This window comes from Bufo bufo, chromosome 6 (assembly GCF_905171765.1).
Source record: "Bufo bufo chromosome 6, aBufBuf1.1, whole genome shotgun sequence".
Classification (NCBI taxonomy): domain Eukaryota; kingdom Metazoa; phylum Chordata; class Amphibia; order Anura; family Bufonidae; genus Bufo; species Bufo bufo.
Genome location: NC_053394.1, coordinates 71664144 through 71684442, shown reverse-complemented (window position 1 = coordinate 71684442; position 20299 = coordinate 71664144). Strand labels below are relative to the sequence as shown.

General features: G+C 45.6%; 1 protein-coding gene across 1 annotated transcript in view; it reads right to left on the bottom strand.

Annotated features, from left to right (window-relative positions):
• LOC121005523 (arsenite methyltransferase-like) overlaps positions 1-20299 on the bottom strand; it is a 79458-nt gene that overhangs the window by 38638 nt on the left and 20521 nt on the right. Inside the window, exons 4-6 of the mRNA XM_040438295.1 lie at positions 20052-20202; positions 16342-16478; positions 7908-7977 (exon numbers count right to left, since the gene is read on the bottom strand). Of these exons, the coding sequence (XP_040294229.1) occupies positions 7908-7977; positions 16342-16478; positions 20052-20202 (358 nt within the window). The remainder of the gene's footprint in view (positions 1-7907; positions 7978-16341; positions 16479-20051; positions 20203-20299) is intronic.

Genomic DNA, 20299 nt, shown 5'->3' with positions numbered 1-20299 from the left:
TTCCGGATAATATTATCTAATTTCTGGTTATAGGGATGAAATTTGTGTACTAATGCTACCCTAGAAGATGTATCTCTAGATGATTTACCAGATTCCATGAGTGTTGTTTGTGTTTGACTCAGGATAGAACGGGGATAACTCCTTTGTTCAAATCGTTACAATTGTGGCATATATGTCACAATTTGAGGAATTGAAAGTATATAATACCGTATGGTATTCAAATAATGTCCTTATCTGGAAAAGATTTATTGATGACATCTTTTGCATATGGGCGGGACCACATGAGACCCTTTTAACCTTCCTTGACCATCTTAACCATGCATACGAGGGTTTAAAATTTACATTGGTTCAAGATAGTGAAAGAGTTAGCTTTTTAGATACAATGGTGATAAAGGATCAATATGGCAGGTTATCTACAGATCTATTTAGGAAGGATACGGATAGGAACAGCATTCTTCACTTCACAAGCTCTCATCCACCAGCATTGAAAAGAGCAATCCCTAAATCTCAGTATCAACGGGTGCGGCGCATTGTATCTGACCCTGACACGCAATTTGTCAGGATGAATGAAATGACTCAACGATTTGAACAAAGGAGTTATCCCCGTTCTATCCTGAGTCAAACACAAACAACACTCATGGAATCTGGTAAATCATCTAGAGATACATCTTCTAGGGTAGCATTAGTACACAAATTTCATCCCTATAACCAGAAATTAGATAATATTATCCGGAAACATTGGCCTCTGTTGCAGAAGGCTTACCCTATCATTGAGGAGTTTAAAAATCCACCTCTGATATGCAACAAGAAGAATTCTAGTTATAGGGATAAATTGGTACATTCAGATATTGGAAGTACAAAGAAGACCCTGAAACAATCTGTATTAGCGACGCAACGCAAGGGCACGTTCCCATGTTTGCACTGTTCCCAATGTTCCCATATAATCAGAGGTTCCACATTTTTTCATCCCCATAGTGGGCGCCCTTTCTCTATTGAAGGTTTTTTCACATGCAAATCTACTAATGTGATATACTTAATAAAGTGCCCGTGTGGCCTATTATATATTGGGGAGACTACACAAACGATTAGGGATCGCATTGGGAAACATAAATCGACCATTCGTACAAAAAATTTATTGTTACCTATTCCATCTCATTTTGAACAGTGCAAACATGGGATAGCTCAGTTGAGATTCCAAGTTTTGGAACAGGTCAAAAGACCTAGGAGAGGAGGTGATTTAAAGAAGCTGTTACTGCGCAGAGAGGCGTATTGGATCCACACGTTGGATACTTTACATCCCAGAGGCCTCAATAGGGATTATGAGATTATGCATATCTAATAAGCTAATATTATGCTTATGTTCTATTTTTCAGACATCTATTTTTCGGTGAGGGGCCTTATATATCTGGCAATGTATGAGATATATATATAAATGTGTATATGATTTTGAATCATTTTTTTGCATACATGTGATTGTGAAGTATAATCTGAGACACAGACCCATTTTTTGTGATTTACTAATGGGCGTATTTTCTTTGTTAATTATACATCCCTCCCATCACGGTGTAGGTAATGGGAGTGGGAGATGTTGTCATGAGGGGAGGAGTATATCCCTTTATATAAACCAGGTCATTTTGTATACCTGTATCTGCTGATGAAGGCATGCTAGCCGCAACGCGTCCAGGATTGTGGACATTTCTAATTTGATGAAATAAATATCCTATTGATTGAAGACACGACTGCTGGGATTTTCCTTGAATATACGTGGATTTCATTCCTATCCCTTGCAACGTGCAAACAGAGTGAGTGCCGACTATTTTTCTTGAGAATCCTATTTCAGACAAGGATGGGCCAACATTCCTCCTCCAAAACTCTTTCTTTTTACATTAACATACAATGCATCAGTTTGCCTCTGATCAGTCTCCAGTCCGCTCTGGAGGCGGACACCAAAACGCTGCCTGCAGTGTTTTGCTGCCCGCATGACGAAACTGAGCCAAACGGATCCTTTTTCTCTGACACAATAGAAAACAGATCCGTCTCCCATTTACTTTCAATCGAGTTGATGACGGATCCGTCTTGGCTATGTTACAGATAAAAAAACAGATCCGTTCATGACGGATGCATGCGGTTGTATTATTGTAACGGATCTGTTTTTGCAGATCCATGATGGATCTGCCCAAAACGCGAGTGTGAAAGTAGCCTTATTTTTATGGTCATTTGTACACCATGACGCACAAAAAAAATTAAGAAAATGTCAGCCTACAGGGACTGTTTGATGAAATGATGAATTTCTTGTAGTTTATTTAAAAAAGATAAAATCCTTAGTATGGAAGGGCTCACACTACAAAAGAATGGATAGCGGAGGGTTTTCTGCTCTCTGGATCACCCTCAATCCAGCAAATATGGAGTACAATAATTATAGAAAGGACAGGCACACCTCCTTCTGGTATGGAAAAGATAAAATCCGTATATAAATATATACAGTCCTGATCAAAAGTTTAAGACCACTTGAAAAATGGCACAAAATCATGTTTAGCATGGCTGGATCTTAACAAGGTTCCAAGTAGAGCTTCAACATGCAACAAGAAGAAATGGGAGTGAGACAAAACATTTTTTGAGCATTCAATTTAATAAAAACAACGAATAAACTGAAACAGGCTGTTTTTCAGCTGATTAAAAGTTTAGGACCACACCTCCAAAAAAAAACTAAACCCCCCCAAAACAGAAATCCAACTTCCAAACATGAACTCAGTAATGAGTAGCTCCGCCGTTATTGCTTCGGCATGCTTGATGCAAGCATTTCCATGAGGTGAGTGGGAACATTTCTCCAAGTGGTGAAGACGGCCGCACGAAGGCCATCTACTGTCTGGAACTGTTGTCCATTTTTGTAAACTTCCCTTGCCATCCATCCCCAAAGGTTCTCAATTGGATTTAGATCAGGGGAACACGCAGGATGGGCCAAAAGAGTGATGTTATCCTCCTGGAAGAAGTCCCTTGTCCTGCGGGCATTGTGTACTGTAGCGTTGTCCTGTTGAAAAACCCAGTTGTTACCACACAGACGAGGGCCCTCAGTCATGAGGAATGCTCTCTGCAACATCTGGACAAAGCCAGCTGCCGTTTGACGCCCCTGCACTTCCTGAAGCTCCATTGTTCCACTGAAGGAAAAAGCACCCCAGACCATTATGGCGCCCCCTCCACTGTGGCGCGTAGAAAACATCTCAGGTGGGATCTGCTTGTCATGCCAGTAACGTTGGAAACCATCAGGACCATCAAGGTTACATTTTTTCTCATCAGAGAATAAAACTTTCTTCCACCTTTGAATGTCCCATGTTTGGTGCTCTCTTGCAAAGTCCAAACGAGCAGTTCTGTAGCGTTCAAGGAGACGAGGTCTTTGAAGACGTTTTTTGTTTTTGAAGCCCTTCAGTCTCAGATGCCGTCTGATGGTTATGGGGCTGCAGTCAGCACCAGTAAGGGCCTTAATTTGGGTCGAGTATCGTCCAGTGTCTTGACGGACAGCCAATTGGATCCTCCGGCTCAGTGCTGATTAAATTTTTTGGGGTCTTCCACTTGACTTTTTTGTTCCATAACCCTCAGGATCATTTAAGAATTTAAGAAATTCCAAATGACTGTCTTACTGCGTCCCACCTCAGCAGCGATGGCGCGCTGTGAGAGACCCTGCTTATGCAGTTCAACAACCTGACCACGTTCAAAAAGGGAGAGTTCTTTTGCCTTTGCCATCACAATGTGTGACTACCTGACAGAAAATGACAATGAATCCACATCTTTGCACAGATTTGGCCTTTTAAAGGCATGTGGTCCTAAACTTTTGATCAGCTGAAAAACAGCCTGTTTCAGTTTATTCGTTGTTTTCATTAAATTGAATGCTCAAAAAATGTTTTGTCTCACTCTCATTTCTTCTTGTTGCATGTTGAAGCTCTACTTGGAACCTTGTTAAGATCCAACTATGCTAAATATGATTTTTTTCCATTTTTCAAGTGGTCTTAAACTTTTAATCAGGACTGTATATATATATATATATATACACTGTGTATATATATATATATATATATATATATATATATATATATATATATATATATATATATACGGATTTTATCTCTTCCATACCAGAAGGAGGTGTGCCTGCCCTATCTATAATTATATTTATTTAAAAAAGGTCAATTGGCCACAGCCCTCTGTAACTGTGATACATATAACTAGGACGTAGCACTGTATCTTTAAATTCTGCATCTCTCAGTAAAGTGCCAGCCTGCCTATGTTACACAATGATGCATGGGCTCCTGTCCTTTCTCTAAAACCTATATCTTTCAATTAATTATAAATCGATCTAGCTATTTCTCCTCTTCACTGTAACAGAACCCCTCTGATACTAAACTAGCTGTTTCCTGCCCTGACTGCCTATCCCTCCTATGTCTAACCCCAGAAAACACATGCATTCCCTGATTGGAATGTTATACCGTATAGTGTCAATGACATGTGCACTGGGGGGGCGGTGCACCTAGTAGGCCTGAAGCCTATGCGGTAGTGAAATCCCGGCGCAGGCGCGTGTGATGACATCATCACGCGCGCCTGTGCCGGGACTCAGCAGCGCAGGCACGTGTGATGACATCATCGCGCGCGCCTGTGCCGGGACTCAGCAGCACAGTGCCGGGACTATGCAAGCAAGCGCAGGTAAGTATTTAGCTTTTAGGGTTTCTTTCTTTTTTTTATTTCTTTTATGTGCCAACTTTGGGGGACATGAAGGGGCCGGGGTGCACACAGGACAGAGGACGTGTGGGGGCAATTTTTTATCTTACATTATAATGTGGCAACTTTGGGGGACATGAGGGGGCTGGGGTGCACACAGGACAGAGAACGTGTGGGGGCAAACTTTTATTTTACATTATAATGTGGCAACTTTGGGGGGACATGAGGGGGCCGGGGTGCACACAGGACAGAGGACGTGTGGGGGCAAACTTTTATTTTATAATGTGGCAACTTTGGGGTAAATGAGGGGGGTGCACACAGGAGGACGTGGGGGGAATATGGTGGGATACTATGTGGCACAGTGGGGGGGCAATTTATTATTGGAGGGATGGCAATGTGGGGGACACTACTGTGTGTGGGGCACTGTGGGGGACACTACTGTGTGGGGGGCAGCGTGGGGGACACTACTATGTGGGGGGAAGCGTGGGGGACACTACTGTGTGGGGGTAGCGTGGGGGGACACTACTGTGTGGGGGGCAGTGTGGGGGAAATTACTGTGTGGAGGACACTACTGTATGGGGGCAGTGTGGGGGACACTACTGTGTGGGGGGCAGCGTGGGGGACACTACTATGTGGGGAGCAGTGTGGGGGAAATTACTGTGTGGGGGACACTACTGTGTGGGGGGCAGCATGGGGGACACTACTGTGTGGGGGACACTACTGTGTGGGGGGCAGCATGGGGGACACTACTGTGTGGGGGACGCTACTGTGTGGGGGCAGCGTGGGGGACACAACTGTGTGGGGGAGACTACTGTGTGGGGGGCAGCATGGGGGACACTACTGTGTGGGGGACACTACTGTGTGGGGGGCAGCGTGGGGGACACTACTGTGTGTGGGACGCTACTGTGTGGGGGCAGCATGGGGGACACAACTGTGTGGGGGACACTACTGTGTGGGGGGCAGCATGGGGGACACTACTGTGTGGGGGGCAGCATGGGGGACACTACTGTGTGGGGGGCAGCGTGGGGGACACTACTGTGTGGGGGGCAGCGTGGGGGACACTACTGTGTGGGGGCAGTGTGTGGGAAATTACTGTGTGGTGGACACTACTGTATGGGGCCAGTGTGAGGGACACTACAGTATGGGGGAAATTACTGTGGGAGGGGCAGCATGGGGGCCTTTCTATTGGGGAGGCACTGTAGAGGCCAGTCTATTATTTCTGGGGACACTATACAGGGATTATTGCCTGGAGCACAATATAGGGTGTTATTATTACTGGGGCCACTCTAGGGGACATTATAAGTGCTGTAGACACTATAGGAACATTTGGGGTCATTTATCAAACTGGTGTAAAGTAATCAGATTCCACCTTTCATATTTGACAGCTCTTTTGGAAATCCAGGTCTACTTTACACCAGTTTGATAAAGGACTCCAATTGTGTCTATTAGGGTCACTATTTTGTCAGCAGTATAGTGCCTGGGGCATTGGGGGGCACAACGGGCACAGGTATTGGGGGTGGCAGCAGGATCACACTGTGGGGACACCAGGATGGGGAGGTTGATGGAAAAATTGAGAAATCTAACGTGTCTGTGTTACAAACTCTGTAGAGACAAGATGCGGCTGAAAGAATTTCTCATGGCGGTCTAACGGAGGAGAAGAGGAAAGAGAAGGTCTACATGACAGGAGATATCCCTGGATGTAAGAGGTATGTGGTCAAGTATTTGGGGGGGAGGTTCCAGAGAAATGACCCGCCCCGGGTGCCAAACACCCTGGGCACGCCACTGCAATAGTCCCTTATGATTGGCTGAGGCAAGGCATTATGAGTAAGTTGGGGGGTCATTATGACCATGGTGGGGTCATGTGATCCTCCTTCTTCATCTTCTCATTCTCCCTGTATTTTAATATATAAATTTGACTGATTTGTGCAGGATGAATCCCCAAAAAAATTTGATTGGACACTGGTTTTCAGGAAATTTATAACGAATTTGATTCACTTAGAATAGATTTGCTCATCTCTAATCATATCATTCATGCTGCTGGCTTAAACTTTAAAGGGGTTGTCCCCTTTATTTATATTGATGACCTATCGTCAGGATAGGTCATCACTATCAGATTGTGGGGATCCGACACCTGGCACTCCCGCCGATCAGCTGTTTGAAGAGAAGGCTATGCTCATACAAAGGCTGCCTTCTCTGGTCTGTTTACCTACTCGTCGTCCCAATCCAGGGGCGGATTGGCCATAGACCTTACAGGGAAATTTCCCGGTGGGCCGATGCCCAGGGGGATGCTTGAGCCCTCCTCATGGCTGACCAGTTGAAGTTTTTGAGGGTGTATTTTGTGCTACTGGTGGCAGTATTTTGTGATGGACTGTAGTATTTGGCTCTGTTGGGGTGGTATAATGTGCCACAATACGGTATTGCTGGCCCTGTCTTCCATTAATTTGGACCCAACTACAAAACGGGGGACACCTACATCCGTCACATCTACATCCGGCGCAGGCGCATTGAGGATGGAGCGGCCGAGCGAGCGGCCGCCTCTCAATGCGCCTGCGCCGATTGAAGACAGGTACGGCCGCGGCGCAGGCGCCAGATTTTGAATGCTAACAGGCAGGGCCAGTAGAGAAAGATCTCGTCCGCTGGCCCTGTCAATCACAATGCGGAGGGGGCGTCTTTAAGATCGGAGGATGCGGCTGCTACCAGCAAGTAGCCGCCCTACTTGCTGGTAGCAAGGTAATTTGCATATTTTAAAAGCATGTTTTAAACAAAATCTACAGGACCAAAATGATTAATTTGATTATGTAGGCATAAATCGCAGTGTGGGGATTAAAAGTAAGCAAAAAAAAAAAAGGTTTAGTGGGGTGACAGAAGCCCTTTAAGTTCCCAGTCCGCCTCTGTCGCAATCTCAGTAGTAAGCAGGTGTAACTACAACTAAGGTGTCCCCATTCACTTTTATGGGACGGCTCCTTCCTATTGACGTAAATGGGGACACCATAGTTGTAATTACACCTGCTCACTGCTGCAGTTGCAACTGCGAGCAGGTAAACAGAGAAGAGAAGGCAGCTCTCATACAGCTGATCGGTGGGGTTGTCGAGAGTCAGACCCCCGCCGATCTCACATTGATGACTTATCCCGAGGATATCAATATAAATAAAGCAGACAATCCCTTGAAGGTGTGAAAAATTGATAGCTATTAGTGTTACCTTTAAAACTCTGTAGACTTCCTTAAGCACAGTCTTTTTGTCAGCACAAAGGTTTATCACGCAGTTAGATCTGCAGGAAACAGGTAATCGGTATCAGTAAAGTGCATAATATACACTCAGATAAAATCCCCCCCCCCCCCCCCCGAAAATAAAACTTCAAGGGGTTGTGCAGCCAGTAATATCTGATCGGTGGGGGTCACCAACGCCGATCAGCTGTTTGAAGAGAAGGCTGCGCACATGTGAGCGCTACTTCTTCCTTAAGATTACACTGCACCAGAGGAAGCAATGCTGACATGAGCGACGTCTCCTCTTCAAACAGCTGATCGGCGGGAGTGTCAGGGGTCGGATCCCCATGACCTATTCTGAAAAAAACCCCTCAATATTAGTTGCTGCACAATCCCTTTAAAGGGGTGTGACCAACTAAAATATTTATGACATATCAAACATGAATACCATAAATGTCTGGTTACATTTCCAGAACTCCCATCTAATGGAAGAATACATTAAAAATACATATGAGCAGCCACTAGACACAGACAGGCTTGTTTGTTACCAGATGGTTGGAGGGCTGCACAGAATGGTATCGAGGGCTGCATGTGGCTACCTGAGCCACAGGTTGTGCTCCCCCGATTTAGAGGAGCGCTCTCTCACTTTCTCCCAAATCTCACCATCCAGCTGACACACTCATATAAAAACTTCAGTGCTGGACTGGGGTTCCTTGGGCCATTTGAGGAAATTATTCTGAGGGCCACCCTCCATCAATACAGAACATCTTCTCTTTGAATTGTATGGTAGTACTCTGTGCTGTCGTCATTGTACACATAGGACCATAGGACACATTATAAGGGGTTATTTTTCTACTGGCACATATTATAAAGGGGCATTATTACCAACGGGGATATTATGGTGGGCTTTATTACTACTGGGGACCCATAGAGAATATTATTACTTCTGGGGCACAATAGGGGACAATATTACTATTGGGGCACTGTTACCTCTAAGGGCACTCTGGGAGAGGATTATTACTATTGGTAGGAATTTTTGGAAACTATTTTTGTGGGGGCGAGGGGAACCCTGGCATAGTATCAGTGTAGCACAATTATTACAGCACTATTATAAGGGGTAATTTTTCTACTGGCACATATTATAAAGGGGCATTATTACTACTGGGGATATTATGGTGGGCTTTATTACTACTGGGGCCCATAGAGAACATTATTACTTAGGGAGCACAATAGGGGACATTATTACTATTGGGGCACTGTAGGGGCACTGTTACCTCTAAGGGCACTCTGGGAGCCGGTTATTACTATTGGTGGGAATTTTGAATTTTGGGAGCACTATCACTGGGAGGGGCGGGGGGGGGGAGGGGGGTTCTCGCACCCTGGCACAGTATCAGTGTAGGGGAGATACTGATACTATGTTTACAGTACTACTACTATCAGGGGCACTATTATTGAGAGCATGTGTGTCTATAATTATTGAAGGGGGCACTATCAGCGTGGTACTAGTATTTGCAGGGAGACTGTTTCTGCAGTGTGCAATTGGGGAGCACAGTGGACACAATATTGGGGGCAGGCAGGATGGGGTGTTCAGAAGGTGGGGAGGATAATGGAAAAGTAGGAACCTAAGATATCTGTGTGGCAAACTCCACAGAGATGAGACATAGCTGAAAAAATCATCATGGAGGTCTGATCTGAATGGAGAAGATGAGGAAAGAAAAGTCTACATTACAGGAGATGTCACTGGATATAATAGAGCTGTATTCTCCTGTATGTTTGCTAGCGAGGAATGTAATTTGAAAAGTAATAGTCATCCACCATGGGTCCTAATGTGGTGTCTGTCATTTTGTCGGGAAGATTAGTACTGTGACACAGTGAGAGGTTTGGTCTGGGAAAACAGGTATTTTCCTTCCAGCATGTGCTGCTGGGCTGATTTAGAGCCAGGTGGGGTCAAATACCGGACCGGATTTTAAGTGCCGATCTGGGTTTTGGCAGCACCTGGCTGTCCTTAAATAGGCAGCTGGGCTCAGAAGCCAGGTGTCTGTGTTGGGATCTGAGAGCCTTGTGTCTGGATGAAGGCTTGCTACCGGTTTGGCGTGAAAACAGGTTGGTGCTGCTATGGTCAAGGACTATTTGAGGCAGAATTGCTGCATTGTGTGAATTACCACCAACACTGCAATGTGACTTTTTGCTTGATTATGACTGCTTGTTTTGTCACTTGCCTGAAGTGTGAATAAAACACTGAACTGTTTGATCCAAAGAACTTGTTGTTGCCTCTATACTGCGTCCGCTAATCCTGTCTACCAGAGCGAAACCCCACAATTGGTGGAGGATGCAGGCAAGAGCAGTGAACGCCTATATTTTTGGTTTCTGCATTCTTCAGGCACGGTTGTATGTCATACATTAAACCAGCTGTATTAAAACCAGTGCCCCATCACAAAATGGAGGCTGTTGTGAAGACCCTCATGGAGGCTAATCTGCAGCAGCGAGAGACAAACCTGCAGCAACGCGAGTCTAATAAGCAGTAGCAGGAGACTAACCAGTTGCTGCTACAACACGTGATGGCTTTGCAGACAGCAGGAGCAACCCCAAGCGTCCACAATGCCCGGAAAGCAGTCCGTGCCGCGATTCCTAAGATGACCCCTGCAGACGAAATCGAAAACTACCTGGTGATGTACGAGAAAGTGGCCATCAGGGAAAAGCTACCCCATGACCAGTGGGCTGAGGTCATCGCTCCATTCCTGGCATCCAATTCCCAGCGGGTGTATTTCAACTTGATGGACGACCAAGTGGCTGACTACCAGAAAGTCAAGGGTGACATTCTGGCAAGACTGGGGGTGAATGTGTTGGTTCAGGCCCAGCAGGTGCATCAGTGGGGGTTCAACCAGGCTGAGCCTGCAAGACCCCAGTATTATAACTTACTTCACCTCTGCTATACTGGTACGTCTGTTAGCCGATATGTTCTGGAGGGCTTTACCATACCGTCTCCAGCACTGAATCGGTCAGGTGTCTCCTGGCAATGCCCTTGAGATGGTGGACCTGGTGGAACGCTATGAAGCTACTAGGAATCTAAAGGAGGGTTCTGTCGGGAGGGGTGTTGGTAAACCCCGGAAATCTCCACCCCAGGCCCGGAGATTTTAACCAATAAAACCCGCCTGGGATGTACCCACGGCAGACCTGGCTCCGATAGTCTGCTGGCAGTGTCAGGAGCCTGGCCATGTAAGGAATGACTGTTCGCATTGGTTTGAGCCCATGGACACTAACTAAGGCTACCTTCAGTCGCTATATGCCAGGAGGCTGTGTGCAACAGGTACCCCAGAGTCTCTAGATCACTTGTGCCAGGTGGAAGTGGGAGACACTCCGGCAGAGGTTCTGCTGGACTCAGGGAGTCTGGTGACCCTAGTAAGGGCTACCCTGGTGCGGTCCACTGAGTATACTGGCAGGAAAGTCGGGGTGATCTGTAGCCATGGAGACTTAAAAGACTACTCCACCGCGCTAGTGTCTCTAACTACGGTGGCCGGTAGATGGACCCACGAGGGAGGTGGCTGTCGCCACAAATCTACATTATGAACTCATTATAGGGAGAGACTTCCCGGGCTTCCCAGCACCGTGGCCTGCTATGAGAGTGACTGATACCCATGAGACAGTGGCAACTCTAGCAGAGTGGCCCGGCTCAGGAGGGAGACCAGAACCCTGGGAACCTGAGACCAAAGGGCCAGCGGTAGGGGTTACCGCCACTACTGTGGAAGAGGGGGAGACAACCCCGCTAAGTGTGATGAGGGGAGACGTGGCGGACTTGCCGCCGGGTCCTGAATTGGCAGACCTCAATGTCTCCAGGGATAATTTTGGTAACGCCCAACGTCAGGACCCAACCCTATCCCGCACCTGGGAAAATGTGTTAATAGTAGATGGTTGTTAAGGGAAATATGGCTTTCAGCCAGAACCTCATCCTGATGACCACACAAATATGCCTAATAATTGGACCCAGTGGTATTCACCCATTCAGTATGGCCAGTAGCATTGTGTCCCTTGTTAGCATATCCTAGGCAGTTGAACAACATCCTCTTGACCAAGAGATGGGGGGAGATATCTGGGTGGTCACAGGGTGGAGTCTATGGTGGGGGGCTGGGACACAGCAAGATATAGGTGAAAGTTGGGAGTGATGCGGGGGCTTCTCTTCCTGGACACCGATGGATGCAGGAGCAAGCTAAGTTATATGTGTGCGTATGTGGGTATGTATATAAGTATAATATCCCAGTAGACTTTATATGTGTACATATAGATATTAGCAGTCTGCAATTGTATTACCAGTTAGATTATATGCTGTTTATGCATGAGTCTCTATATGTACACGTACTAATGGTCAGGTACTGGAGGTGAGTTGGTTAGAAGAGACTGTATATTGGTGGACTCTGGATATACTGTATATACATACACATTATTAGCCACATTTGCTTAGCATCCAGGGTGGACAGGAACTGAGGTGGCTGTGTGTGGTGGTGTCCTCTATGTATTGTGTTATCTGTATCTCCATGTATAATGTCCATTGCTTTGTCATCTCTATGTTATCAGTAAACTATTTTTATATATAAGTATCTGCGAGGGTTGTGTGTTGTTCCTGAGATATATGAAGGACTGGAAGAGGTGTAATTTTACACAGGATAATCGGGTTGTATGGGAAACAAAGGCAATTTGCTAGGAATAGAATAGAAGGGATGGAAAACGGAGATATACATAAATCTCCATTTTCCAAGAGACAAAAATCCCCTCTTCAATGGTGAACCACAACAACCTGGGGCAGAGTCAGTGTTTCCCCATTTTGTGGTTCATCAGGATATGTTGTTTTGGGTAAACCAACTGCGGGGTGAGCCTTTTGAACAGTTGGTGGTCCCCAAGGCTTATCGCAAGCTTGAGTTATATCTAGCCCACCAACACGTTCTCAGGGGTCACCTGGGTCTGCAGAAAACTCAGGATCGTATTCTACAGTGGTTTTACTGGCCCAGCATATTCAAAGAAGTGGAAGAGTTTTGTAAGTCTTGCCCGACTTGCCAGATAACTAGCCCACAGCCACATTTCCGTAGTCCCCTAGTACATCTCCCGATTATCGAAGTACCATTTGACCGAATAGCTATGGAACTCATAGGCCCAGTACCGAAGTCCGCCAGAGGGCATCAACACATTTTAGTCATTCTAGACTACGCCACTCGGTACCCGGAGGCGGTGCCACTGCGACATACCTTGGCCAAACTCATAGCTAAGGAGTTAATGGAGATGTTTTCCCGAGTAGGACTACCTAAAGAGGTTCTGACCGACCAAGGGACCCCTTTTATGTCCAAGGTGATAAGGGAACTCTGTAAGTTGCTGCACATAAAACAACTATGGACGTCCGTTTACCATCTGCAACGGACAGTCTAGTAGAACGATTTAACTAAACATTAAAAAATATGTTGAAAAAGGTAGTGTCTAAAGATGGGAAGGACTGGGACCTCCTTCTGCCCTATCTCATGTTCACAGTGCGAGAGGTACCCCAGGCCTCTACTGGGTTCTCGCCTTTTGAACTGCTTTATGGCAGACACCCTCGCGGTCTCTTGGATGTGGCCAAAGAGGTGTGGGAACAACAGCCCACTCCACATAAAAGTGTCATTTAGTACGTTACCCAGATGCAAGATCAGATAGAGACAGTGTTGCCTCTTGTTAGGGAGCATATGGAGGCAGCTCAGCGATCCCAAAGTCTGGTCTATAATCGGCAGGCTCAGGTACGGATCTTTAACCCGGGTGATCGGGTTTTTGATCTGGTGGCGACCGTGGACAGTAAGTTCCTGGCTAGGAGGAAGGGGCCCTACGAGGTACTTAAGAAAATTGGAGATGTAAGCTACAAGGTACACCAGCCAGGGCGGAGAAAGCCGGAGCAGGTTTACCATGTGAATTTACTCAAACTGTGGGAAGATAGGGAAACCTGTACAGAAGACAGCCTGCGGCCGGGTTTTCTAGGAGAAGAGGTACTGGCCCCTCTGTGGGATGCAAGAGAGGCGGCTGCCACAGTAAAAATTGCTGACAGCCTCTTCTCTAAACAAACTCAGGAGGCCAGGGAGTTCGTTAGTCAGAACACGGATGTGTTCTCGGACCTCCCCGGACGCACTTCTGTAATCCAGCATGACATTGTCACGGACCCTCAGGCAAAAGTCCGATTAAAACCATACCGGGTACCCGAGGCTCGGCGACAAGCCATATCGGAGGAGGTGCAGCTAATGTTGCAGCTAGATGTCATTTAGGAGTCAAAAAGTGAGTGGGCCAGTCCTATAGTATTGATACCCAAGCTGGATGGGATGTTGCGGTTTTGTAACGACTTTCAAAAACTTAACAAGGTTTCCAAATTTGATGCGTATCCCATGCCCCGGGTGGATGAGCTCATCGAGCCCAGTATTTTTCTGTTTTGTACCTCACGAAAGGGTACTGGCAGGTGCCCTTAACGGAGGCTGCCAAAGAGAAAACTGCCTTCATCACGCTTGAGGGGCTGTATCAATATAAGGTCTTACCCTTTGGTCTGCATGGTGTCCCCGCCACTTTTCAGCGACTAATGGACATTGGGCTTCGTCCACATCGTCGGTACGCTTCGGCTTACCTGAATGATGTTGTCATCCACAGTACCGACTGGGAAAGTCACCTACCCAAAGTGCAGGCTGTAGTGGACTCCCTTCGGAAAGCTGGCCTGACCGCTAACCCAAAAAAATGTGCGATAGGGTTAGAAGAGACTAAGTACCTGGGGTATGTCATTGGGCGTGGAGTCATCAAACCCCAAGTGAACAAAATAGAAGGGATACGGCATTGGCCCCGACCTGTCACCACTAGAAAAATAAAGTCATTCCTGGGAATGGTGGGCTATTACATGAGGTTTGTTCCGTACTTTGCTACTCTAGCCGCGCCCTTGACAGGACTCTTGAAGGGACACAAGTCAATGATGGTTCGCTGAGATCATCAGGCAGAAGAGGCTTTCTCCGCTTTGAAGTCGGCCCTGTGCGGGTCCCCGGTTTTGGTGATGCCCGACTTCAAAAGGGAGTTTATAGTACAGACCGAAGCCGCCGAAGGCTGTACTGTCTCAAGAAGTCAACGGGGAGGAGCATCACGTTGTCTTCCTCAGCCGCAAGCTCACCCCCCAGCCGAGACCCAGTACAGTATAGTCGAGAGAGAGTGCCTATCAAGTGGGCATTAGAATCTCTCCACTATTATTTATTGAGGAGAAAATTCCGCCTGGTGGAGGGGGGTCGTTAGGTCAAAATATTCGGGGCTGGAGCTTACAGGAGGACACATTTAGAAACTGTAATCCATATCCTGCAGTAACTTTAAATCAGCGCTCATCTCTCTTTACTACCTTACACTCAGCTCCGGTAACAGGCAGTGCAGGCGGCGCTCACTTACTGACGTCACGCGCATGTTCCTCCCACTAGGTGGCGCAGGCACGTGACGTCAGTGAGTGAGTGCTGCCGCCCGAACTGCCTGTTACTGTCTGCAGCTGAGTGTAAGGTAGTAAAGAGAATAGCGCTGATTTAAAGTTACTGCAGGATACGGATTACAGTTTTTAAATGTATACTCCTGTGAGCGGCGGGGAGGGGAATCTGTGGATGGCACTGTTATGGGGAGGGGGATCTGTGGATGGCACTGTTATGGATGATCTGTGGGGTTGCCCAGACGGCTAGGCCCTTCACTGTAGTTATTAACCCCATTCAGATGTCTCCCATTCACTGAAGGGGGCACTGCTGAAAGGGGTTAATAACTACTGTGAAGGCCCCCCCGGTGGCGATGAGGGCGTGGCTTCATGGGGTGGGGGCATGGCTTTACATGGGCTCGTGCCCTGGATGTCTTCAGACCCTATCAACGCCCCTGGCCTAGTGACTGACTACTCCCCTCTCAAGTGGATGAGCCAGGCCAAGGACAGAAATACCCGGGTCACCCGATGGTTTCTCTCCCTACAAAACTTAAAGTTTTCAGTGGAACACAGGGCAGGCCGGTTACTGGGAAAAATGCCCTGTCCCGGGTAGACTGTCTGGCGTGTGTTCACCCCCTCACTGTGACACAGTGAGAGGTTTGGTCTGGGAAAACAGGTATTTTCCTCCCACCATGTGCTGCTGGGCTGATTTACAGCCGGGTGAGGTCAAATACTGGACCGGATTTTAAGTGGGTTTTGGCAGCACCTGGCTGTCCTTAAATAGGCAGCTGGGCTCAGTAGCCAGGTCTCTGTGTTGGGATCTGGGAGCCTTGTGTCTAGATGAAGGCTTGCTATCTGTTTCATATATGTGAATGAGGTTGTGTTAGCAGAAAGCACATGGATTTCTGCAAGTGCCATTCAGATTAATTCGACAGACAGAAATTTCTGCAACAAATCTGCAGCATGTGAATTTGCCCTTATTCTCTACTGTCACCTCTTTACTACTTACACCACAACATCAAATGTCTCATCCAGTAGATCTGCTTCTTTCAGGTTTTCTATGTAACCTTTAGTGAAATTCACATTAGGTTGCTGGAATCCAAACTTCTGTGTATGATAATCAATATATTTTCTTGAAAGCTCTAACTGGAAAATAGAAATTAAAAGAATAATAATAATGGCAACTATGGTAAAAATAATACAATAATAATGATAATAATAATAATAATTGATAGAATGTAAGAATAATTCCTGAAAACATAGATGTTCTATATAATTGAAAATCTTCTATAGTTTTAGTTCAGAGCTACATTAACAATTCTGCAAACTTCAGAGCTAAAATCTTCCAGTATTCCCTGCTGCCTCAGTGTTTGGTAAAATCTGATGTAGATGCTCAGCTAAGCTGTTTAGAGGATGTCGGTCAACAAGCTTACACTGCGTGCAGAATTATTAGGCAAATTAATATTTTGACCACATCATCCTCTTTATGCATGTTGTCTTACTCCAAGCTGTATAGGCTCGAAAGCCTACTACCAATTAAGCATATTAGGTGATGTGCATCTCTGTAATGAGAAGGGGTGTGGTCTAATGACATCAACACCCTATATTAGGTGTGCATAATTATTAGGCAACTTCCTTTCCTTTGGCAAAATGGGTCAAAAGAAGGACTTGACAGGCTCAGAAAAGTCAAAAATAGTGAGATATCTTGCAGAGGGATGCAGCACTCTTAAAATTGCAAAGCTTCTGAAGCGTGATCATCGAACAATCAAGCGTTTCATTCAAAATAGTCAACAGGGTCGCAAGAAGCGTGTGGAAAAACCAAGGCGCAAAATAACTGCCCATGAACTGAGAAAAGTCAAGCGTGCAGCTGCCAAGATGCCACTTGCCACCAGTTTGGCCATATTTCAGAGCTGCAACATCACTGGAGTGCCCAAAAGCACAAGGTGTGCAATACTCAGAGACATGGCCAAGGTAAGAAAGGCTGAAAGACGACCACCACTGAACAAGACACACAAGCTGAAACGTCAAGACTGGGCCAAGAAATATCTCAAGACTGATTTTTCTAAGGTTTTATGGACTGATGAAATGAGAGTGAGTCTTGATGGGGCAGATGGATGGGCCCGTGGCTGGATTGGTAAAGGGCAGAGAGCTCCAGTCCGACTCAGACGCCAGCAAGGTGGAGGTGGAGTACTGGTTTGGGCTGGTATCATCAAAGATGAGCTTGTGGGGCCTTTTCGGGTTGAGGATGGAGTCAAGCTCAACTCCCAGTCCTACTGCCAGTTTCTGGAAGACACCTTCTTCAAGCAGTGGTACAGGAAGAAGTCTGCATCCTTCAAGAAAAACATGATTTTCATGCAGGACAATGCTCCATCACACGCATCCAAGTACTCCACAGCGTGGCTGGCAAGAAAGGGTATAAAAGAAGAAAATCTAATGACATGGCCTCCTTGTTCACCTGATCTAAACCCCATTGAGAACCTGTGGTCCATCATCAAATGTGAGATTTACAAGGAGGGAAAACAGTACACCTCTCTGAACAGTGTCTGGGAGGCTGTGGTTGCTGCTGCACGCAATGTTGATGGTGAACAGATCAAAACACTGACAGAATCCATGGATGGCAGGCTTTTGAGTGTCCGTGCAAAGAAAGGTGGCTATATTGGTCACTGATTTGTTTTTGTTTTGTTTTTGAATGTCAGAAATGTATATTTGTGAATGTTGAGATGTTATATTGGTTTCACTGGTAAAAATAAATAATTGAAATGGGTATATATTTGTTTTTTGTTAAGTTGCCTAATAATTATGCACAGTAATAGTCACCTGCACACACAGATATCCCCCTAAAATAGCTAAAACTAAAAACAAACTAAAAACCACTTCCAAAAATATTCAGCTTTGATATTAATGAGTTTTTTGGGTTCATTGAGAACATGGTTGTTGTTCAATAATAAAATTAATCCTCAAAAATACAACTTGCCTAATAATTCTGCACTCCCTGTATAGACTGTTTCCAACTAGTGATGAGCAAAGTTTTGACAGTGATTGCGTCACCTCTCGTCATTTAACCCCTCACATGCAGCGTTCAACGCTGATCAAGGCATCTGAGACTCACATTTAGATGCTCAGGGGTTAATCCAGGGTTAAAAAATATTATACTCACCTCATCCACTTGATCGCAGAGAGGCCATCTGCTCCCGTCTTCCTTAAAGAAAGCCCACTAAAGGACTTGCGGCAAGTGTGAAGATATCACCATGTGATCATACTGGCCGCGTGCAGTGACGTCACCGCACCGGGCCAGCATGATCAAGTGGTGACATCTTCATGCTCGCCACACTGCACTGCACCCTATCCATATGACTCAAGATCTGCTCTTCTTGACAATTGGCTTAGTAGATCCACTTTACCAAGTTAGAACTTAGCAACAGATCTATGTCAGCTAGTCAGCACTCAACCAATAGCTGATCACTCAGAAATGTCAAATTGACAGGCCTACCTGATAGTGGATCCTGTGGGTTGCCATGAATAGAGGTCAGTGCCTCTAATTTGGAGTCACTGGGCAACAGCTGATGGGAGTAGACGTAGTTAATGGTAGAAAAATCAGGAGACAGAAATCATAGTTGATCAAGCAGAAGGTCAGAGCTGGCAGAGTTCATGCAATAAGATAATTCAAGTCTGGGCCGATAGTGTTGGATAATTCAAGCAGACAAGGTCAAAGGCAAGTGGCAATCCATATCCCATAAGATACAGAAACTAACCAATTTGTCCAAGGAAATAGCAGAGGGGATGAGGTCTATAACTAGCCAAAGAGTTCAGTTCTGAAAGAGTTAATGATTGTTTAGTTGCTGACTTGGGTGTAATCAGGTAACACAGAGTCAGTGAGTTCAGATAGTAGAGCTAAATTTATATCCTCACCACAGTGACACACATACCAGAAAGTAGAGCATGGCACACATCTTGCATGATGAACAAGTGTCTTTGCATCCTGTTCATTTGTGAAGGTGTTTGTTATTTGCTGTTTTGGATTTGACCCAAACTGTTTTCTGGCTTTACCTGGATTCTGATGGCCCTACCTACTGTATAGCTGTCTGTGTTGCATGAACTCTGCCAGCCTCGACCATGAATTGGAACAGCCACCTTCTGTTTTTCATTTTGGTGTCTTATTGAAATGCCATCTGCAAGTCATCAACAATTGCTATTGGAGGCTACTCCAAAGACATGAATTAGAGATTCCCTGCCCAAAAACCACAGAGGAGTATTATAAGGTGAAGACTGGTCAAGCCCTTGTAAAATAAAATAGTGACAAATTAGGATCATGTTCCTGTCCTGAGGACTGGCAGTGATTATTAGTCTCCTATTGCCACCACTGTGTGGCACCTGGAAAAGTTGTAGCTAGATAGAGGAATTGTATAACAACCCGCTTGGATGAATACATGCAAGTTCCTTTTATTAAAGATGGAGAGCAAAACTAACTCAAATAGATCTTCCTTTCAACCAAGCAAGGCTACAGGTTAACAACAGCAACAAGTAAATCTGCAATGACTTTTAACCCTCCACTTCCCATTTGTTTTCCTCTCTCTTTCAGCTTTCCTCACTCCATTCTAGTACCCTACTCTTTTTCTACTTTATATATGAATATTATCTGCTGCTAACAAATTACAATAGACATGTTATCATATCTGCATAAGGATACTGTCATAATTCTGATCAGTATAAATACAGTACCTGCTCATCAGTCATGTCTACACCAGTGACGTGTCCCTTGGGTCCAACCAGTTTACTCAGAATATAACAGTCTCTTCCACTCCCACTTCCCAGGTCCAGAATCCTGCAGTTCTCCAAACACTGTGGTACTGTGAGCCCACAGCCATAATACCTAACAGAGACAATACAATAAAAAATAAAGGAAGCATAGGAAGCAAAAAATATTACAGGGCATAGTGTTCATATATTGACTACACCCTAATTTACTA